The sequence below is a fragment of the Tiliqua scincoides genome, chromosome 3 (genome assembly GCF_035046505.1).
Source record: "Tiliqua scincoides isolate rTilSci1 chromosome 3, rTilSci1.hap2, whole genome shotgun sequence".
NCBI classification, from domain to species: Eukaryota; Metazoa; Chordata; class Lepidosauria; order Squamata; family Scincidae; genus Tiliqua; species Tiliqua scincoides.
In genome coordinates, this window is record NC_089823.1 from 10,405,440 (window position 1) to 10,430,769 (window position 25,330).

At 45.2% G+C, this 25,330-nt stretch overlaps 1 protein-coding gene and 1 pseudogene across 1 annotated transcript in view; one reads left to right on the plus strand and one right to left on the minus strand.

The window, feature by feature from the left end:
- Positions 1-7,039: 7,039 nt before the first annotated feature.
- Positions 7,040-25,330, minus strand: part of ME3 (malic enzyme 3) — a 107,944-nt gene continuing 89,653 nt past the window's right edge. Inside the window, exons 9-15 of the mRNA XM_066619332.1 lie at positions 20,288-20,385; positions 18,460-18,573; positions 16,892-16,997; positions 15,696-15,838; positions 14,896-15,069; positions 14,198-14,296; positions 7,040-13,989 (exon numbers count right to left, since the gene is read on the minus strand). Coding sequence (XP_066475429.1) covers positions 13,828-13,989; positions 14,198-14,296; positions 14,896-15,069; positions 15,696-15,838; positions 16,892-16,997; positions 18,460-18,573; positions 20,288-20,385 — 896 coding nt within the window. The 3' untranslated portion in view covers positions 7,040-13,827. The remainder of the gene's footprint in view (positions 13,990-14,197; positions 14,297-14,895; positions 15,070-15,695; positions 15,839-16,891; positions 16,998-18,459; positions 18,574-20,287; positions 20,386-25,330) is intronic.
- On the plus strand, positions 9,186-9,304 carry LOC136646458 (5S ribosomal RNA; annotated as a pseudogene).

The following is a 25,330-nucleotide window of genomic DNA, read 5'->3' on the forward strand; positions in this document are numbered from 1 at the left end:
GTTTGCTGCCTGCAATAACACCCCCCCCCCACAAATAGAGCAGTGAGATTTTCAGCCCTCCCCAGTTTCCACCTTACCAGCTCAAGCCTCTGGTTTATTCTTGGGGGGGGGGGGGGCTGCCTTCTGGAGCATTTGTTGAGTTCCATTTTCATTAGAGGGGGACCATGCAGCTAGCCTTGCATTCCCCTTTACCTGACTTGATCAGGAGCCAAGGCACGTTTGCTTACTCGTGAGTGTGGCTTACTTTCACTTTCCATCAGGCTCAATACATTCATCTGCTTGGAGGGAGGGAGGGACTTCCTTCTTGGGTGTTTTTTGGGGACTGCTTTAATTGGATAGGAACCATTCTGGTGTCATTGGCTTCCTCTCAGCCTGCCCTTTCCAAAGAACTATGGCACGTTCGCCTACTTGTGAGTAAACACGTGATATGTTTCAGTTTCATTTTCCATAGGGTTCCATGCATTTTTTTGTTTCTGGTTTTTTCGCCACAACTTTTGATGGAAAGGAGATATTTCAATCCGTTTTTTTGCATTGCATTCCGCTGGAAATTGCTCATCCAACCGTATATGGCATGATGGGGTTACCCCTAATCTTCGCGATGTTAGGTCGTGGGGTTACACCCCCCCAAGTGTGTTACCCAGGGAGGACCGCCCCCTGCCCCCCTCCAGCGATGCCACTGTAATTAGGCACAACCCAAGCTTGTGCCAACTGGTCATAGAAGATTAATTGGGAGCAATTCATTACATAAGAACATAAGAACATAAGAACAGCCCCACTGGATCAGGCCATAGGCCCATCTAGTCCAGCTTCCTGTATCTCACAGCGGCCCACCAAATGCCCCAGGGAGCACACCAGATAACAAGAGACCTCATCCTGGTGCCCTCCCCTGCATCTGGCATTCTGACATAACCCATTTCTAAAATCAGGAGGTTGCGCATACACATCATGGCTTGTACCCCATAATGGATTTTTCCTCCAGAAACTTGTCCAATCCCCTTTTAAAGGCGTCTAGGCTAGACGCCAGCACCACATCCTGTGGCAAGGAGTTCCACAGACCGACCACACGCTGAGTAAAGAAATATTTTCTTTTGTCTGTCCTAACCCGCCCAACACTCAATTTTAGTGGATGTCCCCTGGTTCTGGTATTATGTGAGAGTGTAAAGAGCATCTCCCTATCCACTCTGTTCATTCCCTGCATAATTTTGTATGTCTCAATCATGTCCCCCCTCAAGCGTCTCTTTTCTAGGCTGAATTTGCCCCAATGTGCATGACTTTACACTTACTGACATTGAAGCGCATCTGCCATTTTGCTGCCCATTCTGCCAGTCTGGAGAGATCCTTCTGGATCTCCTCACAATCACTTCTGGTCTTTACCACTCGGAAAAGTTTGGTGTCGTCTGCAAACTTAGCCACTTCACTGCTCAACCCTGTCTCCAGGTCATTTATGAAGAGGTTGAAAAGCACCGGTCCCAGGACAGATCCTTGGGGCACACCACTTTTCACCTCTCTCCATTGTGAAAATTGCCCATTGACACCCACTCTCTGCTTCCTGGCCTCCAACCAGTTCTCAATCCACGAGAGGACCTGTCCTCTAATTCCCTGACTGTGGAGTTTTTTCAGTAGCCTTTGGTGAGGGACCATGTCTAACGCCTTCTGAAAGTCCAGATATATAATGTCCACGGGTTCTCCCGCATCCACATGCCTGTTGACCTTTTCAAAGAATTCTATAAGGTTTGTGAGGCAAGACTTACCCTTACAGAAGCCATGCTGACTCTCCCTCAGCAAGGCCTGTTCGTCTATGTGTTTTGAGATCCTATCTTTGATGAGGCATTCCACCATCTTACCCGGTATGGATGTTAGGCTGACCGGCCTATAGTTTCCCGGGTCCCCCCTCTTTCCCTTTTTAAAAATAGGCGTGACATTTGCTATCCTCCAATCTTCTGGCACCATGGCCGTTTTGAGGGACAAGTTGCATACCTTAGTCAAGAGATCTGCAACTTCATTCTTCAATTCCTTAATAACCCTTGGGTGGATGCCATCAGGGCCCGGTGACTTATTGATCTTTAATTTATCAATGAGGTCTGAAACATCTTCTCTTTTAACCTCTATCTGACTTAACTCCTCGGTCAGGAGGGGCCGTTCGGGCAGCGGTATCTGCCCAAGGTCTTCTGCCGTGAAGACAGATGCAAAGAACTCATTTAATTTCTCTGCCATCTCTAAGTCTCCTTTTATCTCCCCTTTCCCTCCCTCGCCATCCAGAGGGCCAACTGCTTCTCTGGCGGGTTTCCTGCTTCTAACATATTTGAAGAAGCTTTTATTATTCCCCTTAATGTTGCTGGCCATGCGTTTCTCATAGTCTCGCTTGGCCTCCAGTATCACCTTCTTACATTTCTTTTGCCACAGTTTATGTTCCTTTTTATTCTCCTCATTAGGGCAAGACTTCCATTTACGGAAGGAAGCTTCCTTGCCCTTCACAGCCTCTCTAACTTGGCTGGTTAGCCATGCGGGCACCCTCCTGGATTTAGTGGAACCCTTCTTTCTTTGCGGTATACACCTCTGCTGGGCCTCTATTACTGTTGTTTTAAGCAGCCTCCATGCACTCTGGAGAGATTGGACTCTTTTTACCCTCCCTTTCAACCTCCTTCTAACCAGCCTCCTCATTTGAGGGAAGTCCGCCCGTCGGAAGTCAAGGGTTTTTGTTAGAGATTTGCCTGGTATTCTTCCCCCAACGTGCACGTCAAAATGGATCGCAGCATGATCACTGTTCCCCAATGGCTCAGTAACGTTTACATCTCTAACCAGGTCCTGCGTACCGCACAATATTAAATCCAGAGTCACCTGTCCTCTGGTGGGCTCCGTGACTAGCTGATCTAAGCCACAGTCATTTAGCACGTCAAGAAATCCGGTTTCCTTATCGTGACCAGAACACAAATTGACCCAGTCAATATGAGGATAATTGAAGTCCCCCATGATTACAACCTTGTCCCTCCTTGTCACCTCCCTGATCTGTCCCTACTCTGCAGACAGGGAACATTGTCTGAAGATTGTCTGAAAAGCTACTGGGATGTAGCGGAGAGGGATGGACGTGGAGTTGGGGTGCCCAGGGCAGCAAGTTGTAGTCTTTTCCATCCCATGGTACACTGACAAGGCACTAAAATTGTCAAGGTGCACCTTAAGATTTTTGACAATTGTAAGGCACACCACGCAGCCAGTGGGGGTAGGCCACATTCCCCATTGGCCCTACCAATAAATGACCTTCCCTCAAATTCCTGTGGCACACCTATGGACAACTCACAGCACACTAATGTGCCACAGTACAGTGGTTGAAAATGGCTGGCCTAAGCTCTCCTTCTGAGTTACATTTTTATCCCACCCTGCCTCCAAGGAGCTTATGGAGACATACAAGTTTCACCCATTCTTACCCCAGAAGCAACTTTGTGAGGTGGGTCAGACAGTGATGCTCAGGGAGTTTCATGAAGCTTACTAGGTAACTTGCTGCCCCATTCACTGCCTATCACCGGGTTGTTGTGAGGCCAGATTGTGTATGTGTGGGGCAGCAGAGGGGGGGGGGTGAGTGCATGAGCCATCTTCGCACATGAACAGCTATCCAGCAATTTAGTAGACAACCTTCAGTCTCGAAAGACTATGGTATCGCGCTCTGAAAGGTGGTTCTGGAACAGCGTCTAGTGTGGCTGAAAAGGCCAATCCGGGAGTGACAATCCCTTCCACACCGGGAGCAAGTGCAGTCTGTCCCTGGTCTGTCTCCCTGGCTATGGGCCTTCCTTCTTTGCCTCTTAGCCTCAGACTGTTGGCAAAGTGTCTCTTCAAACTGGGAAAGGCCATGCTGCACAGCCTGCCTCCAAGCGGGCCGCTCAGAGGCCAGGGTTTCCCACTTGTTGAGGTCCACTCCTAAGGCCTTCAGATCCCTCTTGCAGATGTCCTTGTATCACAGCTGTGGTCTACCTGTAGGGCGGTTTCCCTGCACGAGTTCTCCATAGAGGAGATCCTTTGGGATCCGGCCATCATCCATTCTCACGACATGACCGAGCCAACGCAGGCATCTTGTTTCAGCAGTGCATACATGCTAGGGATTCCAGCACGTTCCAGGACTGTGTTGTTTGGAACTTTGTCCTGCCAGGTGATGCCGAGAATGCGTCAGAGGCAGTGCGTGTGGAAAGCGTTCAGTTTCCTCTCCTGTTGTGAGCGAAGAGTCCATGACTCGCTGCAGTACAGAAGTGTACTCAGGACGCAAGCTCTGTAGACCTGGATCTTGGTATGTTCTGTCAGCTTCTTGTTGGACCAGTCTCTCTTTGTGAGTATGGAAAACGTGGTAGCTGCTTTACGGATGCGTTTGTTTAGCTCGGTATCGAGAGAAAGAGTGTTTGAGATCATTGAGCCAAGGTACACAAAGTCATGGACAACCTCCAGTTTATGTGCAGAGATTGTAATGCAGGGAGGTGAGTCCACATCCTGAACCATGACCTGTGTTTTCTTCAGGCTGATTTTCAGTCCATAATCTTGGCAGGCCTTGCTAAAACGATCCATGAGCTGCTGGAGATCTTTGGCAGAGTGGGCGGTGACAGCTGCATCGTCAGCAAAGAGGAAACCACGCAGACATTTCAGCTGGACTTTGGACTTTGCTCTCAGTCTGGAGAGGTTGAAGAGCTTTCCATCTGATCTGGTCTGGAGATAGATGCCTTCTGTTGCAGTTCCAAAGGCCTGCTTCAGCAGGACAGTGAAGAAAATCCCAAACAAGGTTGGCGCAAGAACACAGCCCTGCTTCACTCCACTTTGGATGTCAAAGGGGTCTGATATGGAGCCATCAAAGACTACAGTGCACAGGCTACTGGAGACCTATTGCCTCATTAAGAGCCTCTTTCAATTAAGACTTCTTTGTTATATACACGATGCTGCAGGTTATGGGAGACATGATTGCTTCATTAATAGCCTCTTGTTTGTTGTGTAAACACAGCGGGCTACTGGAGACTTGATTGCCTCATTAAGAGTGTTTTGATCACCGTCATATATGTGGTCCGTTGTTAGGTGGAAGGTCGTTAAGTAACGCACACCTGGTATTTAAATACCAGAGCCACAGGGGTACTGTATAGCGGGATGGGGGGGTGGCAGCTGGTGTTGCGGGTTCCCAAGGCAATCTCTTCCAGTGGCTGCACCCAGATTTGGCTGATAGCAGTTTTCCACATAATGTAATAGTATGATTTGACAAAGGAAGAGTTTGGGTTCAGGCAGGGAGTGTTCACATGGGACCTGTGGCATTTGCTGGCAAGTAGATGTGGAACAGAACTTATTTGGTCTAAAGATGTTCTAGAAGGGCTCCGTTTAGGAGGGGTGAGATTTGGTCTGCTGCCTGACCAGGCACGTGTTGGGATCCAGTAGGCTTGGTGGACACAGCAGGCTGCCCCAGTTATTTGCAGAGACCTCCTGCAGGTCCGGTGTCATGGCAACACCGCACTGACATGTGCAGTAGTCATATGTTTAGGTTTTAAAATTAACCTGTTCTTTTACGTATCTCAGGTAACCTTTGTCATGGGTCAGGTTATAAGCTGTTAAATTATCACTGCCATTGTACTGCCAGTTGAAATGTGACTATTGGGTTCAAGATTGTCACAGGCGTTGGCTCAATAGCGTAACTGGTGAAGGGATACCAATCTATTGTTATGAGTGGAAACCCTTCTGTTTCTTTTGCCTATATACCAGGGGTCAGCAACTTTTTGTTTAAAGAAGCCAGACACTCAGCAGGTTGCCAAGGAGCTGGAAGTGGTTGTGCATGGCTATAGCCTCAGATCTATACCATGTCTTTTATAAACTCCATCATGTCCCCTTCAGTCTTTAGTGCCATTTTTTCCTCTTAAAGAGCCCCAAACATTTTAGCCTTTCTTCAAAGGAAGTTCCTTTCTCCCATCTGCCTGATGGTTTCAGTTGCTGTTTTCTGCACCTTTTCTGTAACAACGTGATGGGTTTTTTTTCCCAATAAATCAACAAACATGAAGTTCCTCCAGCACAGAACCGAAAAGGGGAGGGAAGGAAATAGAACTCTTCTTGCAAGCAGAAGAGTCAATTCCCAGTGTCCAGGAAGGACAGAGAAAATATTTCTGCCTGAAAACCTGGAGAGTCACTCTGGTTGGTGTAGACAACTCTGAGCTAGTTGTAGCAATAGTTGGACTCAGTAGGAGACTTCCTGTGTCCTTCTGAGAGAATAGAGCCTGGAAGAGACTGAGGAGGAACATGATAGCCACCTTTATGAAAGCTGCAACACTGAAGAAAGGGAGAACTTGTTCTCTGGGGGGCTAGGGCAGGACTAGAACCAATGGACTGAAAGGACAGGGAAGCAGATTTAGGCTAGACATGAGGAAGAGTCTCCTAATTGGATGGGCTGCCTGGGCTGGTCCTGGATCAGTCTGCCTCCTGCAAGACCATTGCAGGTTTTCAAGCAGAGGACGCCAAGGTTACTGGAGCAGTTGGCTGCATTGAGCAGGGATTGGACTATATGACCGCTAAGGTATCTTCCAACTCTTAACATCCTTATGATTCTATGAGTCTAGAAGTCTAATAGTTAGGCTTCTAAATGTAGGTGGAATCAACTGGTTTGAAGGAATAATGAACGTCAGTGGTTCTCACACATTTAGCACCGGGACCCACTTTTTAGAATGAGAATCTGTCAGGATCCACTGGAAGTGATGTCATGACCTGAAGTGACATCATCAAGCAGGAAAAATTTTTACAATTCTAGGCTGCAATCCTACTCACACTTACCCAGGAGTAAGTCCCATTGCCTATCATTGTTAAACGAATATACATAGTAGCTTTTTAAAAGTATAGGTCTGTAACATTTCCCCAAATGCATCAAGTCTAATATATTAAAAATAAAATATTGAAATGAATGGGGACCCACCTGAAGTGGGCTCGTGACCCACCTAGTGGTTCCTGACCCACAGTTTGAGAAACATTGATGAAAGTCAAACGAGGCCCATATCCAGGACTAGAAGCTTATAGCAAGTGATATTTAAACCACACAACTGCATTTTTGGAATCAAAATTTTAATAGACATTGATGCATATGCATACAGACACATTTAAGTTTGCAGTGCTGCACTGCAAAATTCATTACACCGGAAGTCACTAAAATTGTGCTTTTCGCAGCTTCTAAGAAAACAGCTCACACATTCATCTTTGTTTGAGGTTCTCAAGAAAAGAGTGACAGATTCTAAGTGCTTTAACGAAGGATTACATTCAGTGCAACAAATGGCATCTCTCAGACCATGAAAATACAGAATTGTGAGAATGCAGACAACAGCTTCTTTGATCATGACGCTCATTTCATTTCTAGAAAGTGCATTATTTAGGAAACAGTCCAATCCTCAAAAGGGCATGTAGGTTCCATCTTGCCTACTGTAATCCCACTAAAAGGTCTTCTTGTACCAGCTCCTTTGACAATGTTAAGGAAACTGGAACAGGCTTGAGCAAGAGCATGTGCAGAGACGACTGTAGTACTGCCAATATAAATAGACTTGGAACGAAATTAGAGGCAGGTGACCCAAATACCTGCCAGGGGCACAATGCTTGGGCATGTGTGCGCACCTAGCATTTCAGTATTCTTGAAATTAAAAATTTTCTATAAGATTAAACACATTTGCTAACACAGAAGGTCAGCGTCCCAACGCCAGTGATGCCACCAGGGTGAAAGGCTGCTTGTGTACCACTTGAATTACAGCTGGCCCTGGTCAGTTCCTCAGAAAAGCTTCTTCTGCAAAAGTGCCCCAGTCAAAGAATGATACCACCAAACCTATAAATTTGACAGAAATACCCACAGCAAAAAGTCACATCTCGGCTACAAAGAAGGGACGCACATGCCTGGTACTGTAGGTGAGGGTTGCAGTTGTTACCACAATCCAGCTGTAGTGCAGGGCATGAAATAAAAGCAGCCTAGATTCTCAACAATGGTTTCAAACATGGAGATGGGGGGAAAAGAAAGATGGCAGGAGCTGGAACGGGATGAAGCCAATGTATGGCTACTGGATTGTCACAACATATAAATCCATTATATTCCTAAGTAAGGGACACTAGAATTCACTGGGTCCCCAAGTTATGGACATCTGAGTTACGAATGTCCGGCATACAGACTTCCATGTTGGCTCCTGTGTTGTCACAGTGTGTCCATTATGGTACTTTACATAGGTAAATGTACTGGGCCGGCAAGACCTGGCTGTTTCAATTTTACATTACATTCCAACTTCTGAACAAACCTCCAGAAGAGAACAGATACATATCCTGGGGACTACTATATTGAATCTATTTTAATTTAGAAATCACATTTAGAAATGAATCTGAATTTCAGAAGGTGGAGCTGACAGTTTTCCCTCCATTATTTTTTTTGGAGTGTGGGATTAAGGCAACTAATATTTTTATAGGCCTGCGGTCTCTGAAATACAGCAGGGGCAGACAGACGAGAATGCTGAGGAATGTTTAGCTGCTTCCATTCCGTGTGTTGGGCTACCAGTAAAGGCACAAGAGCAGAGCCAGTAAGAATAAATGCCAGCACTAGGTGGAGTGAAAGTTCCTTGATTCAAGTCTCAGGCTGATAGAAGTTTGCTTCCATGGAGGTAAAATGTGAACAAAAAATTCACTGCAACTTTGAGGGGAGTGACAAATTTGGGTGACCAATGACACCCAAGAACGAGAAGAAACCAGGATGTTCAAGGAGGCAAAACACATACAGTTCATGGCTCTTTTCCCAGATTACTGGAGCCATAGTGCTGTCACAGAGCTCATGTTTAGCATGCAAATATCCAAACTTCCATCACTAGCATCTCCAATAAAGGGTGATTTAGCAGATAGTGAAAAAGACCTCTGCCTGCAACCTTGCAGAGTCGCTTATTCTGGGCTAGATGGACCAATGGTCTGACTCAATATATGGTGGCTTCATAAGTTCACTTAAGCCAGCAGGAGCTGCTTTTCTGTGGTTGTAAACTGTGTGTATGTATCTCTCACAACCATTTGGACAGGCTGATTGCCTGGGGCTTTGCCACCAACCCAGGAAGTGAATGAACAGATATTAAAGACTTGAACACTCAGCACTGCCCCCAGAGTTGTGGTACATTCATTCATTCATTCATTTTCTTCCTCTCTTACTCAAAACACATGACAGAACCACACAGAAGCTGGCCCACATGTACAAAGGGAATACCCTGCACATGCCCAATCTCATCTGATCTTGGAAGCTAAGCAGGGTCAGGCCTGGTTAGTACTTGGATGGGAGACCGCCTGGGAATACTGGGTGCTGTAGGCTTATACCATAGTCTTTCGAGACTGAAGGTTGCCAACCATTGTGTCACACAAGAGAGAGGCTGATTCACATGGCAAACAAAACAAAAAACTGTGAGGTAGACAACAATTCAACTAGGGAGCACTAAAATTCATGGAAGCCACATTTTTTAGACCATTGCATTATGCATTCTGAGTGCCCAAAAGCCTGGTTATATGCTGAGAACAGGCACACTGCAAACTCAGTCATGTCATCAGCTAGAAATTGCTTCTTTCTTGTCATTTGAAATGTCAAAATTAATTTAGGTTTATTTGTGTAATTCACGTTCCAATTCAGGCATGGCACAGAGAGCTTTTGAATTAACCTTGGCACACCAGGAAGCAAAAAATACTTGAACAGGTCAATTGGAGCTGACAAAGGATTTGCTTGTTCACCAGCTAGCATTTGTCAAAAATTACTGTCGGAAGTACCGATTCAAAAAAGGCAGTCACAAAATACCACTTAACACCTCAGTAATGCTAACACTTGATCTTATGAGACACAATTTAGTTGGGGGGTTGCATGAGCCACATTACAATTGGAATTTATTGCTAATTAGATCTTATACTGTGTCCTGTTTGCATTTCCTTTTATTAAAAGTCTTGCAAGTTCATTTGAGGACAAGTGAATGCTCTTTCTTTGGTAACCTAACAGACTGAGTTTTATGTGTTTACAAGTTTGCAAGTCTGATATTTTGGAAAAGCTACTTTGCTAGTCAGTGGCCTAGCTAGAGAGGGTGCAAAGCACTAGGTTTGCGGAGTGCAAGCAATCCCTCCCCTTCCCCTTCAGAGCCATTCTGGACAGAGGGAACAAAACGGGGGTCGTTTTGCTCCCTCCAGCATGAATGGCTCTGAAGGGGAAAGGCCGCTTGCACACCACAATGAAGCTCCCCACAAAACTTAGTGCTTTGCACCCCCTCTTGCTATGCCACTGTTGCTAGTTTTACTTTTGGTCAAGCATGCACAAGTCTGCACGGTACTACTCAAAATAAGGTTGTCAGACTAAAAAAGGTTATCATCAGAGGTGCTGAAGGATTTTTATTCTGCCTTCTATCAAATTTCCAGGGTCACTCATGATGAAAAAAAAGCAGAGGGAATAAAGGGGAGATAAAACCCACAGCACTGGATCCAAAGTTACTGTGGTGCTTGTGGAAACTTTCCTTAAACATGTGGAGAAGTGTGCTCATGTCCACTGATACATGTAGCACTCCTTCCATTCAAGGAAGGAACTTTGTGAGTGCAAGCAGCAAGTCTGGATCCAACCCACTCCTTGTTAAACACTCAAGGGATTGCGCTCTCTAATTTCAGATAAGCTACATAAGAAACTGATGGTGAGAACGCTCCACATCTCTTATTAAACACTGATATAGAACTGACTTTAGTGTCACTGTTCTCTCCAGCTGCAGATGAAGAGGATTGGGGTTGAAAAACGATTGGGAAGGTTGGGAACACAGAGGCTGAAATTCAACTGAGCAATATACGAATATACTGAATGAGTCACAAGGCACAGGAGTTAAGATGGGCACCTTTTACCTTAAGATTTCTGGGTTTTTAGGTGCTTGAGTGCATTTGCAAATGCCTGAACTCTTCTCCTAATCCAAAGGGATATTTGTTTTTGTTTTGAAATCCTGTAGTAATTGAACTGCTTAAGCATTTGCTATTCAACTGTAGTGTTCACGGGGGCCCAGTTCAGTAGGAGGAAACGCACAGAGGGGGCAGGGCGGAGCTGTGTGCATCATTTCTCACACTGGAAGTTTGATCTGAGAATTTGAGCTGCATGGATACAGCTAATGCTACCATTTAGCAATCTATTCTGCTCCCCACCAACATATTCTGTGTGTTCCAAGGTCCAAATATCTACTTGTTGGGTATCATTATTAAGCTACTCAACAGAACGTTGAGCACTTACTGGTTGGTAGAAATGGAGAAACAGTTGCTACCGTATTCTGCTTCCACACCTGCAAAACTGTGCTCCGGAAAGGGGACCACTTGGTGGAATTTTCTTGTCTATAAGGGAATGGTATAGCCAAGGAATTTCCTTTTATCAGCTATGGCTGAGAGATGTAGCTGCCATTGTATGCTAGTTTTATGGGAACTGGGAAGCAACAGTGGGAGCAGGCTAGTGCCTTCAGTCTTTGCCTGTTGGTTTCCTGGAATCACCTGATTGGCCCCTGTTGAAAGCAGGATGGTGCACTAGAGAGACCTTGAATCTGATCCAGCCAGGCTTTTAAAAGGTTCTTATGATTTCTGGACTCAACAATGAACTTGGAGCAGATGAATGGCCTGCAGTATTAAGCACCACGTGGCTCGAGCGCCTGAGTCCAGCTTTGAGCCTTGGGACATGAGTACACATGTAGGGGTGGCAGCAGAGTTTGGCCAGGTTTGGTACTGGCTGAGCACCCACACCCATCAGAGGGTCCACTTGGCCAAGCCAACCCCTGAGCCCTCAGTACTGGTGGCAGTGACAGCACACAGTGCACCATCAGCGGAGGGCGGAGGCAAAAGGCATCATGGGTCCCCAGTTCAGATTTTTGCCGCAGGTGACCAGCAACCCTGCCTCAGCCCTTCCAAAGCACTTCCTCCTAATTGATGTGGGTGCCAGAGAAGGCACGATACTTCGGATTTGCCTTGTGGTTAGTGTAATAAATAAGACAAGAAATGTAGTCCCTGAGATCGAAAGTGAAAGTCCCTGAAAGTGTCAGCCCAATGTGCGGCGGCAGTGAAGAAGGCCAGTTCTATGCTTGGGATCATTAGAAAAGGTATTGAGAACAAAACGGCTAATATTATAATGCTGTTGCACAAATCGATGGTAAGGCCAAACCTGGAGTATTGCGTCCAGTTCTGGTCGCCGCATCTCAAAAAGGATATAGTGGAAATGGAAAAGGTGCAAAAGAGAGCGACTAAGATGATTACTGGGCTGGGGCACCTTCCTTATGAGGAAAGGCTACGGCTTTTGGGCCTCTTCAGCCTAGAAAAGAGACGCCTGAGGGGGGCATGATTGAGACATACAAAATTATGCATGGGAAGGATAAAGTGGATAGAGAGATGCTCTTTACACTCTCACATAACACCAGAACCAGGGGATATCCACTAAAATTGAGTGTTGGGAGAGTCAGAACAGACAAAAGAAAATATTTCTTTACTCAGCATGTGGTTGGTCTGTGGAACTCCTTGCTGCAGGATGTGGTGACGGCATCTGGCCTGGATGCCTTTAAAAGGGGACTGGACAAGTTTCTGGAGGAAAAATCCATTACGGGTTACAAGCCATGATGTGTATGTGCAACCTCCTGATTTTAGAAATGGGCTATGTCAGAATGCCAGATGTAAGGGAGGGCACCAGGACGCAGGTCTCTTGTTATGTAGTGTGCTTCCTGGGACATTTGGTGGGCCTATGTGAGATATAGGAAGCTGGACTAGATGGGCCTATGGCCTGATCCAGTGGGGCTGTTCTTATGTTCTTAGATTACAAGTTCACAGCTGCATCTGCAAACCAAATACTTGATGACATTTGAGAGACACAGGACATTATTGCAGTCATGCAAAGAAGTCCAAAAAAGTTACTAGCCAACATGTATCTGCATTTATTATATGTATATGCCACCCTTTTCCATGATGGAAGTCCGAGCAGCGTCCCATTCAGATACTGACACAACCCAAACTTCTTTAGCTTCGGCAAGGTTAATATACGGGCTGCTGAGTTCAACAGACTCCCATAACTTTAGGGTAAAACGAAATTCTAAGGTAATCATGATGACCACCGATAATGTGAACGTGTTTAAATACAGGTGGGCTAGTGGGAATTCTACTGTATTTAAGAGCCTTCTACAATCCTCCTACATTACACAGCACTGCGGTGAGTCAGCAGAGAAAAACTGCTTACTTCCCTCCTGGCTCAGGCAAACTCCAGACAAAGTTGGGGTCAAGACACCGAACTGTTCAACTGCTGAGCAGCAACCTGCAGAATTGCTATGATTGGTGGAAACAGGTGCAAACCCACTCCTAATCTGCACCATGCTCCATTCCCTTACTGGGAGCTGTCGTGACTATTCCAAGCCACAGCAGTGCCAATAGTTGTTGCGCCGCAGTCGGAGCGTGACGTCTCCCAGGCATAGCTATTCAGGAGCTCAGCTGCCTGTAGTACATCTGAAGACAGTGGCAGAGTTATGCCAATGTAATGGGTATTTTTTTGGGGGGGGGGGGAGAGGAATGGTGCTCCTATTGCAGGGCCCTTTCTGTAAGCTTGGTGGTAGCGCTCAACCTAAATGGGGAGAGAACAAGATGGAAACATCTAGATCCCACCTTTGGCATCTCGATCTGTTTCCATGGGACCCAAGCCGGCCCTGGGTTGACTCTGCACTATTTCTGGCTCAGCCACAGAAAGGAAAAGATGGATGTTCGCTTGTCCCTCTGCTGAGGATTCTATGAGCTTGAAGATACGTTCATATCCAAGGCAGTAGAAACGTGAGCGTCTTAAGAGTAAAGATAGCTTTAAGACAAAAAAGAAGACATTTAAACGTTCTGAGTCTGCATCGCTTCCTGTGGCCACCTGTAATTATCTATAACGAACGAATCGTAGTCGGGGCTGTAGATGAGGGATTTGATGAAGGCTTCTTTGTCTTCTGGTTCGGGGTACCAGGAGGCCAAGTCATGTTTGTAGGCATAATCAACAACCTGAAATGAGAGAAAGAAGAGAGGCAGTGGCAAGAGTGTTGGATTTGGACCCAAGAAATGAAGTGTTAAATCCCCCACTTGGCTACTGTGCAGAGTGGTACAGTGGCAAGACGGCCCATACATGAAACTATGAGATGTGGGTTGTAACAGTGGTGGATTGGGGTGGGGGGGCAAAGGGGTGGGGGGGGCAAAAGGAGGTGCGTCTTACTTTAACAGCAATTTTGAAAGAGACGTCTCGGATGGAGCTGAGTGGCGGATACAGTCTTCCTTCAGCCAGATTCTCCTCTGTGACCTCTTCTGCAATTGACTGCGGAGAAAGAAAGAAAGAAAGAGCATTTTGCAATGGGTGATATTCTCTGACAGGTTCGGTTTGTCTTGGTATCTCACCGACGTGAAGATAAATCCTAAATCCACGCTCTTCCTAGCACTGCCACAGTCTAACAAGCACACCTTGGCTAACTTCTCTACAGAGACATTCTCAGCCACCTCTCTACTACTACGTTTTCATTTCAATTAGGAGAGGTAGATAGTGCTTGAGTTCATGTTTTGCATGACAAAAGATATAAGGTAATATCGCTGCAAACCCCCCCCCCCCCCAATCTGAATCATTGGAGAGCCTGGACTAGCAGAAAAACATCTGGAGTAATAACGCAGAAAGATAAGGGTGGGGAGGAAGGTGGGGAGAGAGAGGTTCAGGTCACCTCTGTCTGCTGGAATGGCTCCAAAGGTGAGGGAGAGGGTCTGCTTGCATGCTGAGGTCAGGCTCCCTTCAAAACTTAGCACTTTGCATCCCCCTAGCTATGCCACTGACTCTATCTAGCCCATGCATAATTCTAACATTTAAAATGCTCATGCATCACATTTTAAAATTCAGTGCCTGACTGAATTTAAAATTAAATTCCAAACCTCTGCTGTGGTGAGAAAGATGTCATCGGAGATGTGCCGGACGCCACAAGCGATGACTCCCAGAGCCACTCCTGGGAAAACATAGGCATTGTTTCCTTGACCAGGGAAGAAAGTCTGTCCGTTGGGCAGGGTCACTTTCGGAAATGGGCTCCCACTTGCGAATATGCCCCGGCCCTGTCAACAGAGCAAGAAAGATGCATTCCACTGAAGATCACAATAACCCATTTGAATCTTACAGGAATTACACGCTGTCCGAATAAAAAAAAAAGAAATGGGCAGATTAAAGTGGATGAATTTGTATGATCTCTACTAGGTGCCCTACATTAATCCAATTTGAGACCACAGTGGTGTAGCCAAGCCAGGGTTGGGGGAGGGGTACACTGCCCCCTGTGATGGTGCTTTTCTGCTGCCTCTGCTGGGGGAGTTAGCTCTTACCAGATGCACACAGAAAACTCTGCAAAATTGGCCCTCCCACCTGCCCTTGTCCTTGTAGGGCTCCAAATGAAGCCATTTCTGCAGCCAGGACAGTGCATGCATGGGGGAGAGGGGAAAGGGGTGACATGATAAGGTGGGGGGTATCGGGGGCGTCATTGCTTCACCCAGCCCCAGCTAGCTGGGCCAGCTGCACTACTGTATCCCCAGTGATGTCATTTGAAATGCCACAGAGTCTAGAGCTGTGGGAAGGGTTCCAGGCATCATGAGAAAAAGGCTTAAGCATCCCCACATGTGAGATGGCCCTACAGTCTTTGCAGCAGAATAACGCAGAGGGAGGCATATGGAGCAGCAGTCAGAAATGTCACCTCCGTCAAGTGGTAGCACTGCTCAGCTGTGCACTCTGCTTTGCTCGTGGGGTTGCTGAGGGCAAACACGATCGGCCTCTTGTTGAACGTTCCCATGTCCTTCAAAATCTGATCTGTGAAAGCTCCTGCAATGGCGGCCACACCTAAAACAATTTTTTACAAAACAGACAACCAAAAAAAGCAAATAAACATCAGAAAAAAATCCATATCTGGTTTGCAGGGGTGTAACTGCGGCAACAACCTTGTTTCGCAGCTTAATCCACCCCAGACTGTTGCTTTAAATTCCTTGGAGGGATGAAGGTATATAAAAATACAATAAATTAATTAACATGTAAAGACCAGCAGCTCCAGTTGCCCTTGATACCAACAACCTCCGCTTCAGGATTACATTAAGAACATATAAGAACATAAGAAGAGCCCTGCTGGATCAGGCCAAAGGCCCATCTAGTCCAGCTTCCTGTATCTCACAGTGGCCCACCAAATGCTTCAGGGAACACACTAGACAACAGACACAACCTGCGTCCTGGTGCCCTCCTCCACATCTGGCAATCAGAGGCAGCCTACCTCTACCTTGCACATACCTACCACGACGAACTTTTCCTCCAGAATTTTGTCCAATCCCCTCTTAAAGGCATCTAGGCAAGATGCTGTCACTACTTCCTATGGCAAGGAGTTCCACAGGCTAATTACACACACAATTGCATGCTTTACCTTGGCCCCATCTGTCAGTTTCTTACTACTTCCATCACACAAAGTGGAGATTGGGGTATGGATTATCATTGTATCATTTTTTTATTTATTTAGCAAGTCTTCAAATCCTGTGCTTGAGATTCTGCTTGGCTTGTTTTCCACCAAATGCGGCTGCTGGTGCTCTCCCATGCACTTTTCTCCCATAAAAATACACTGCTATTTGCATTGGTCCACCCCCTGTCTATTAACACCCAGCAGCACATGGCAGTACTTCCCAAGGGATTCTTCCCATCCTTCTACCTCTTGGCAACAGCAACCAGGTGTCCATACAACCAGGTGTCCATACAAGAAATAGGTACACTGCCCCCAGTGATGTGAACTGGAAATTTAGTACAGTCAGAAATCACGCCCTGCAGTGGAGGATCAAAGCTTTACTGGGAAGATGGAAGAATGAAAGCAATGTAGGAAAAGTACTCTATACCAAAGGAAACAAGTCGAATAGTTACCAATGATGGCAGTAGGCTTTAATGCCTGCACCACTTCCTCAAGGGTCCTCACATTGGGGTGGTCATGGGCAAACATCTCCTTCTCATGATTGAGGTGACTCCTGCCCTGTGAGACAAAGTACAGGCAGAAAACCATGGGAGGTAAAGAAAAAACTAAACAACGAGTTGCCAAGCCTCATCAGATCATCACCTCCCCATTTTTTTTTCTCTCCTTAGGGTTGTAGATTTGCTGGGAGGGCATCTTATTTACTCCAGGTTGCATTTTTGGTGAAACCCTCTTTCCTGGGAAGACTCGCCCAAATCCAAGCCTGAGCAATCCTGGAAAGAGCTGGAAGAACGTTCTCTGTTGAGCTGATTTTTTTTTTTTTTATGGCAATGAAACAAGTGAGGAGGTGACAGAAGGCAGCTAAGTGGCCATGCTGGAACCTCTCCCCTGCACCTTTTCCCCATAAAAATATGCCCACAGAGGAAAGGACTGAAAGACCCAGGGAAAGTGCGAGTACACAGAGGCTAAGATGTAAGTGAGCACTGCTTATAAAACTGTGGAATGGGTTTACTGCTTACATGGGGTGGAAGTTCAGATGGTAGCCCCAGTTTACAAAGACCAATCGTTTTGGACTGCCGTGCTGGCTGAACAAGCATTCCACCAGTGCTGACTGCCTTATGGCAGTCATAAAAAGCACACTGACAACACACAGGCATACATGTGGCAGGAATACTGGCAGGAAGGCCAGAGCCTTTCTGTGCATGCTGGCAAATCCCACTGGACCTGCCAAGAGAGGTAAGTTGGCGAGGGAGGCTGGATAGGGTGGAGGAAGGGCAGAATGGGGGAAGGTAGAACTAGGCAGCAATGGGAGTGGGGGTAAGGGTATATTGGTTCTGGGAAGGGGGTGGGTTTGGTGGAAGTGCTGGTTGCTGAATCCCTAGCCTCTCCTAAGTGTTATGGAGGTTTACCTAGAGGAGACCTTCACAACTGCCCCCCCCTCGCAGAATGTAGTGGAAGCCGTTTCTGTGTCACTGCATTGGTGGGGGGGAAGGAAGGACTGGGCTGTCAATCTTTTTAAACCAAAGGGATTTTAATTTCCAAGTGTTAAATACATATGATCAGAGGCTTTTGAGTATTGGACTCATTTTCAATCAGACAGACAAGGCAATTGCAATGCATTCTTCGCCCATGGAGTGACCCCAGATTCATACCTTACGTAATAGACATGTGCAGTGGCAAAGCCAATGTCGAACTGTGTTGGTGATGAGGTGACAGCCACTCACTGCCCACCACAGCTGGCGTCTTTCCTAGTTTAATAACTAATCTGAAAATGTGCAAAACTGGTTTTTATTTGCAGAGCTCAGCCTGCCCTAGGACTGAAAATGTATGTTTTAGTTTAGTTTACTATTGATTTAGCAGCCAACCACTTCAACCGAAAACAGACAGCTGGAAGGTAGCAACTATGCTTTGAAATCAACCCCATCATTCTTAAAATGTTACATCTGTCTTCCATAGAACAACTGCAAGGGTTTCTATAGGCCAAGCACTGAACAACAACTGAGACCCATATCTGCAGAGGTACCTTGACAATCAGTCCCTTGGAATCCACCATCCAGATTTTTTTGATGGCTTCTTCTCTTGGAATTCCTTCCTTCTCCAGGGCCATAACAATCAGGTGAGCAATTCCCATAGCAGCCTGAAAATGCACACAGACAGTCATTTCACCTGCAGGAGCGGATAAACAGAAAGTAGACGGCTTTGCACTGAACCAAACCATTGGGCCTTCAATCCCAAAACTGCCTGTTCTAGCTGGCAGTAGTTGTCCAAAATCTTGTGTCAGGCCCCCTACTAAAGATTTGCAGACACAGTAGATTCCAGAGTTCAAATCTGGGACTTTATACGAAGAAATCCTCTGCTTTGAGCAAGGGAGCTATGGCTCCTCCACTACAATGCCTTGAAGGGAGAAAAGGATCCTTTTCCTTTCTCCAGGATCATTCAGTTGGCTCATTCAGCTGGCTGGGTGACAGGCTGACATAGGGGCTTGCAAATGAAGCTTGGATGAGAAAGCCCAGAAGACTGCTATTGATCCCAAATCAATACATTATTGATTTTGTAAAAACTGCTATTGATCCCAATGTGTAATATATTAATGCAAGTGGAGGAAGAGGACCAACCTGAATTGCAGGCCTTTCAGAAATCAGAGGCTGCCCAAGACTCAAACTAGATGAGACATGAAATGTGTTGTTACATGTCAGTGTCAAAACTCGGAAAAGCCAAATGATATCAGAGTGGTTTTGGACCTGGGAATGGGGCCATAGCTTGGTAGTCAAACATTTACTGTGCATGCAGAAGGCCCAGATACAATCCCCGGTATGTCCGGGTAGGGCTAAGGGACACCCCTGTCTGACACTGTGGACAAGTACTGCCTATCAATGTAGACAATATTGACCTGTGGAACAGTGGTTCAAAATTCCTTAAGACAGCTTTCATGTATTTTGAAGAGAATGAGAATGTATGTCAATATTTTAATAACTAAACAAAGAAAACAAATCTTATTCAGTACGGCAGGCCCGCCATATCCACAGCTCCACATCTATGTATTTAACCAACTGTGAACTGAAAGATATTAAAACATTTTCTCATATCCTGCTGTAGCCTCCTGTCATTTCATAGCACTCTCTGGCTGCAGCACTCACCTCACGCGCTTCATTCACACAAGTTTAGGCAATTAATGCAATGTATGCAAATTTATGCAATTTACACTATTACAGCTCTAGTTACAACAGCAGACTTGTGCACCCACAAATTTTGGCATCCATGCAGGGCCCCAGAACCAACCCACCATGGATACAGAGGGCCCATTGCAACCATTTTCAAACACTACGCAATGGCACACTGGTGTGTTGTGAATGGTCTGCAGGTGTGCCATGGTAAATTGGGGGAGGGTGATTTATTAGTAGGGCCACTGGAGGATGTAAGCCCCCACTAGCAGCATGGTGTGCCTTGTCAATTGTCAAAAAACTGGTGGTGTGCCTTGACAATTTTAGTAACTTGTCAGTGTGCTATGAGACAAAAAAGATTGAAAATCAGTGGCCCATTGTATAACGTGCCTTCAGGCAATCAGATCCTATTGTCATTGACCAGTCATTAGTGTTCCTTTCCAGATATCTACTATCACCTGCATCTCTCCTGAGGGTCTCACAGTCAACCTTCTTCGGCTTATTGGCCATTTCCCCCACTACTCCCCACAGAATTGAGGCATCATTTAATTTGGTGGCTTGACATACAGAATCTTCCACACACCTATTACAATAACTTCATTGCTTTTACTGTTTTGCTCAAAAATTTAAAAGAATATTGAACATGGAAATCTTTTGTGTGCTTTCCCCTCAAAGGAACATGCATCCCACCTCTCCAGCTCCTTGGAAAACAAACTTATGGTCAGAAAGCTTGTTCTTTGTGATCCTTAAAGCTGCAAAGATGCCAGCAACAGCAACAGAGGCAGTTCCTGCAAAGACACACAGTTGCAATGATTTATTGTTGTGTTGGTTCCAGGGAACAAGAAGGCATATCACCCCAGAACCAGGAGGTTCCACTCAGCGATTGTGGAGAAAATGAACGCAAGAAGCTCCCTTTGTCCTGAGTTAGACCATTGGTCTAGCACAGTATTACCTATACAGTCTGGGACTGGCTGTCTAGGATTTCAGCCAGGTGTCTTTCCTAGCCCTGCTTGGAGATAACTGGGTCTGAACCCAGGACTTTCTGTATATCAAGTACCTGCTTGACCACTGAGCTACAAGCAGCTGTTTCCCAAATAGCAAAAGACTATACTCAGTCTCCATGTCTAAACCATGTCCATTTGGTGGCTACTCTGCAAAACCATGCAAATGCCTGATTTCAAATGACTTGGGATGTTTTGTCGGGGCAGCAATTGACAAATCACTCCTGAAATATGTCATCAAATGCCACTGGCTTTAAAGGACTCTCTTGCCAAGTATAAGAAGATGATGAGAAAAATACTCATGGCTGGCCCGAGACTTCCTGGCATCTAAGGCGATGTGTCAAATTCTGTCAACTGTTACCCTGCACATTCCTGATCTCAGAAGCTAAGCAGGGTCAGCCCTGGTTAGTCCTTGGATGGGAGACCGCCCGGGAATACCGGGTACTGTAGGCTTACACCATAGTCTTTCAAGACTGAAGGTTGCCAACCATTTTATCTGAGCTCCACGGTCCCCTGGATTAGAAAATGAAGAGGGGAATGGAGGGGAAGAGGAAGTGTGGAGAGTAGAGTGGTGGCCTAGAGCGTCATCCACTACTTTTGTCTCCTGCATACTTCCACTCCATCCCCTCTTTCTTTTTCTAGTCAATGAGTGGTGGGAGGAGGAGGAGGAGTGGAAGAGAATGGGCAGAGGAACCTAGATGCCCCCTCCCAATTTGCCTGACGCGACTGCCTCAACTGGCAATCTCATGGATGTGCTTGGCCTAGAAAATACTGCAGTCTGTCTGGAGGCCATTTGCATCCTAATGAGACTTCCAAACCTCAACAAACAAACAAACAAATCCACTGGGTTAACCCCAATGCCACTGGATTAAAACTAATTGCTCACACAGTGTCACTACTAAATGACTTTTGGAGACAACCTGTACTGAAGCACTGTAGCTGTTGTTCCCCAGTTCCAGTCTTTTAAGGGTCAAATGACTGCCACATGGGATCTGTGAGAGCATTCCCTGCTATTTTTTTTTTTAAACTTAAAGGCAGCCATGCCCATGCATATCAAACAAATTAGACAGGGACAACAATGTGGAGAGTATTTTACCCTTTCTCCCTGTGCATTTATCTGATCGATATCATACATCTCAAAGCTTCTGTTAACCTTGCTGGAAGAGAAGGGAGGATTAAATGTGGTGAGCTGATTGATGCTCCCCCCCCCTTGAGAGTTTAATAGCATCTTTAGGGAAGCAGAGGCATGTGGGCAGCAGCCAGCACTGATCTTGTCAATACACTGTCCTCTTCAGAGTCCTTCCCTCTGCATGCTCCTGCTGCCCTAGAGGAAGCAAGGAAGGTGCCAACTGGGAAAGGGCCTTCTCAGTGGTGGCACCCCATTTGTGGAAAGCTCCACCCTGGGAGGCTTTCATGGCACTCATATTAACATCCTTTTCATGCCAGGTGAAGCATTTTAATTTCTCCAGTCTTTTCAGTTCAAACATTGAATTGTTAATGCTGCTTTATATTGTACCATTTTAGTGCCTTCTTTTCTTTTTGCATTGCAGTTTGTAATTTTATACTAGAAAGCTTTTATTAAAAAGCAGTATATCATTAAGATAAAATAAATTCTGGTACAGTACTAGCCATTGGCCTTTATGCTGGTATAAGCTGAAAAAAAAGCCCATTTCACATGAATATCTGCTCACCTGCCTGTGTGTGTGCTGTCTGTGTGACATAAAAGCCTGTGCATCAGGTGGGTTCTTAACTAAATGAAGACATTTAGCTCTGAATACTGATGAAGAAAGCCATTCCCATCACCATTTAGAAGACATTCATTTATTCAACTGTGCTTTTAAAACGTATTAAGATTTTCTTTTTCTGTTCACACCTATCTCAATCCGTCACACAGAAACTGTTAAAAATTATACTAAACAGTTCAGGAGAGGAGAGATGTCAGCTTCATCTTGCATAAACGCACAGCTCTAAGCAACATAATGGGAGATCAAAAAACCAGCAGGCACTACAAGGCACTTTAAATGTTAGGAGACCTTATATCAAAGACTGGGGAGAGGGCGACAGTATTTCAAAAGCAATCACAACAGTTCCTCCGTCTACAGCAGGAGCTTGGCGATGCAATTTGCATGACGCCCACACAGAAGGCATCAAGTTGAATGTTGGGCCAGTCTAGCCTCTCTCCCTCATGTGCCAGGTAGAATATCCAGGATTTTTTTTTTTAAGGGGGTGTTTATGTTTATTCATTTAGTTCACCTTTCAGTTTTTAAAAAACAAACGCATCTTTTTTTTAGGCAAACTCCCTGGAACAGAAAACATATATTTGTATTGAATGTGATGAAGATGCTTCTAAACTGGCCCCTCTGCTTTAAGAATGTTATGTTTTTCTTTACCCAAAGTCTACATCAGGAGTCAAAATTCTATCTAAGTTTGTTGGATATAATTAGGCAGTAGGGTAGATGCAGGCTGAATGCCACTGTGCTTGCTATTATTTATTTATTAGTAGAATTTATATCCCGTCTTTCCACTCCAGAAAGGAGCACTATTATCAGCCTTGACTTATTAGCCTGTTAAATAAAAACTAAACAACAATAAATGAAATAAAATAAATGAAACTCTCGAAAGCAAGGACTGGTCAATCTCTGGTAACTGGGATTAGGTTACTGCTCTGGGGAAGCAGAGGTCTGAATTGACTAACTTTGTTTCACAGATTGCTCAGAGATAGATGGCATGATTATCCCTAACATTCCATAACCTAATAATATTATTATTATGTAGGGAACACAGAGGGCGAGACATAAGTTATTGTCACCCCATCAGTCACGGCAGAGAGCTTTTTTAAACTATTAGTTTAAAATAACAGCTAGTTGTGTCAGCACTCTTAACCAAAAGTTTCTTTTACAGCTGGTGAACACTCAGAAATCTGCAATCTGTTCATGAATCTGGCAAGTAAAGTGGGCTTAGGACAGCAGCCTTGTAGTTGTAACTACTACCAAAAGATTGGGAATCATACATCCTTGCTGATGTACTGCAAATTACCCAGAGATCTATCAGTATTCTGCCCAGTATGATCGTAAAAGATTTCCATCTTCTTAAAATTGTTCTGCACTCCTCTGTACTCTAGGGGGAGCTAAGGATCAATCTTTCTTTCTCATCAAAGTAGCAAGCAGTATATATATCCAAGTAGAGGGACATCTTGCCAAAGAACTCTGAAGCTTTTTATAAAACACATTATCTTAAAGACTGAAGGAAAGAGGTGAAGAGAGAATAGAGGACATTATGACTCAGTCTGTTTTGTGATGTGGTTTTAAGAAGCCCATATCCCTGCGAGACAGGGTGCGCCGTTACTTCAATTACAGATAGGATGGAAAGGGTGCAAGACTTTCATTCGTTGACAACAGCCTGCAATAAATATTCTTCATTAGAATGTGGGTCTGATCTTTCTTCGTCTCCACAAATTGCTCTCCCACTCTCTAGTTACTCAAAAAACATCAACATCAGTGTATCTTGGACGCAGGAGAATATCACTGAAATTGCAGTTTGCTGATTCCAAAGTAAAACCAAAAAGAAAGTCTAAAGTGTTCACAGCTGCTTTGCATAAACTTTTGGATAACGAGTGCTTGTTTAATCCCAAGGGGGCTCTCATTTTAAAAAATTAGGAAAAAGAATTTGCTACAGCCTGCCTTTTAAAATTGATCCCTCTGCTTTCCATAACCTTGGAAGTTTCCACTTTTGAACAAAGCTTTCCTTAATTCACTGTCTGGAACTAGAAAAAAAGGCCAAAATCAAACATGAATCTTCGGTTAATGCATCTAAGCACTATTTCCAAGTAATACTTTTCCCACATTAAATTTCCCACTAACTGTAGTTAGTGCCACAGAGGACGCTCTCCTGCCCATTGATCTGGGATTCTGGACCATACTGCCCTCCAGTTCAATTCCTATGCAACCTCACATCTTGTCTCACTGCCACCCTCATTACCTGGCTCCCACATTCCACAGGAAAACTGACAAGATGGGAGGAGGGAAGAGTTTTTTCCCCCCCCAGATTTATTTATGCCTTGTCTTTTATTTATGCTTTTCTCCAGTTTTATTTATGCCTTGTCAATATCTATCACCAAACACCTTACCACTGATACAGGTAAATGCCCTGTGAAGGAAAACAAAAACTCCCTCCCCAGATAGAAAGAACAACAACAGAAAAAAAAAGCAGGGGTTGGGAGAACCAGTGAAGTTTCTCAGTATTAGTGAAACTGACAACACCTTCCCTCACAGTGTCAGTTTCAGGAGTGATGGGGAGATGGGGAATGTAGGGAAACTGCATCAGTGAAAGAGACAAGGCTTTCACCTCAATGCTTTTGTACAGGTTAAAATGTGAAAAAGATCTTTTCAAAAATATATCAAACAATGGAAAAAGGAGTGGATGGAGGCCTAAAAATCTGCTTCAGAGAGAGAAAATGTGCATTCACAGGTGACAGAAGCAGAGCTGGAAATATGACAATAAATTCACTTTCCCAGATTTAAAGACCTGATTCAAGCACATTCAAAGCTGTGCTTCTTCTGCACCTCAAGCAGGAAAGAGGATCAAAATTCACAGGGGTCAGTATGACAGAGATTCACTGAGGGCCTTTCAGCAAAACTTCATGCAGCGGGGCACCTGTTGACCAGTAGCTTGAACTTCTTCCTGAACATCTTGCTTGGTCTCACTCTGGTAAGTCCTGAACAGTGATAAAAGT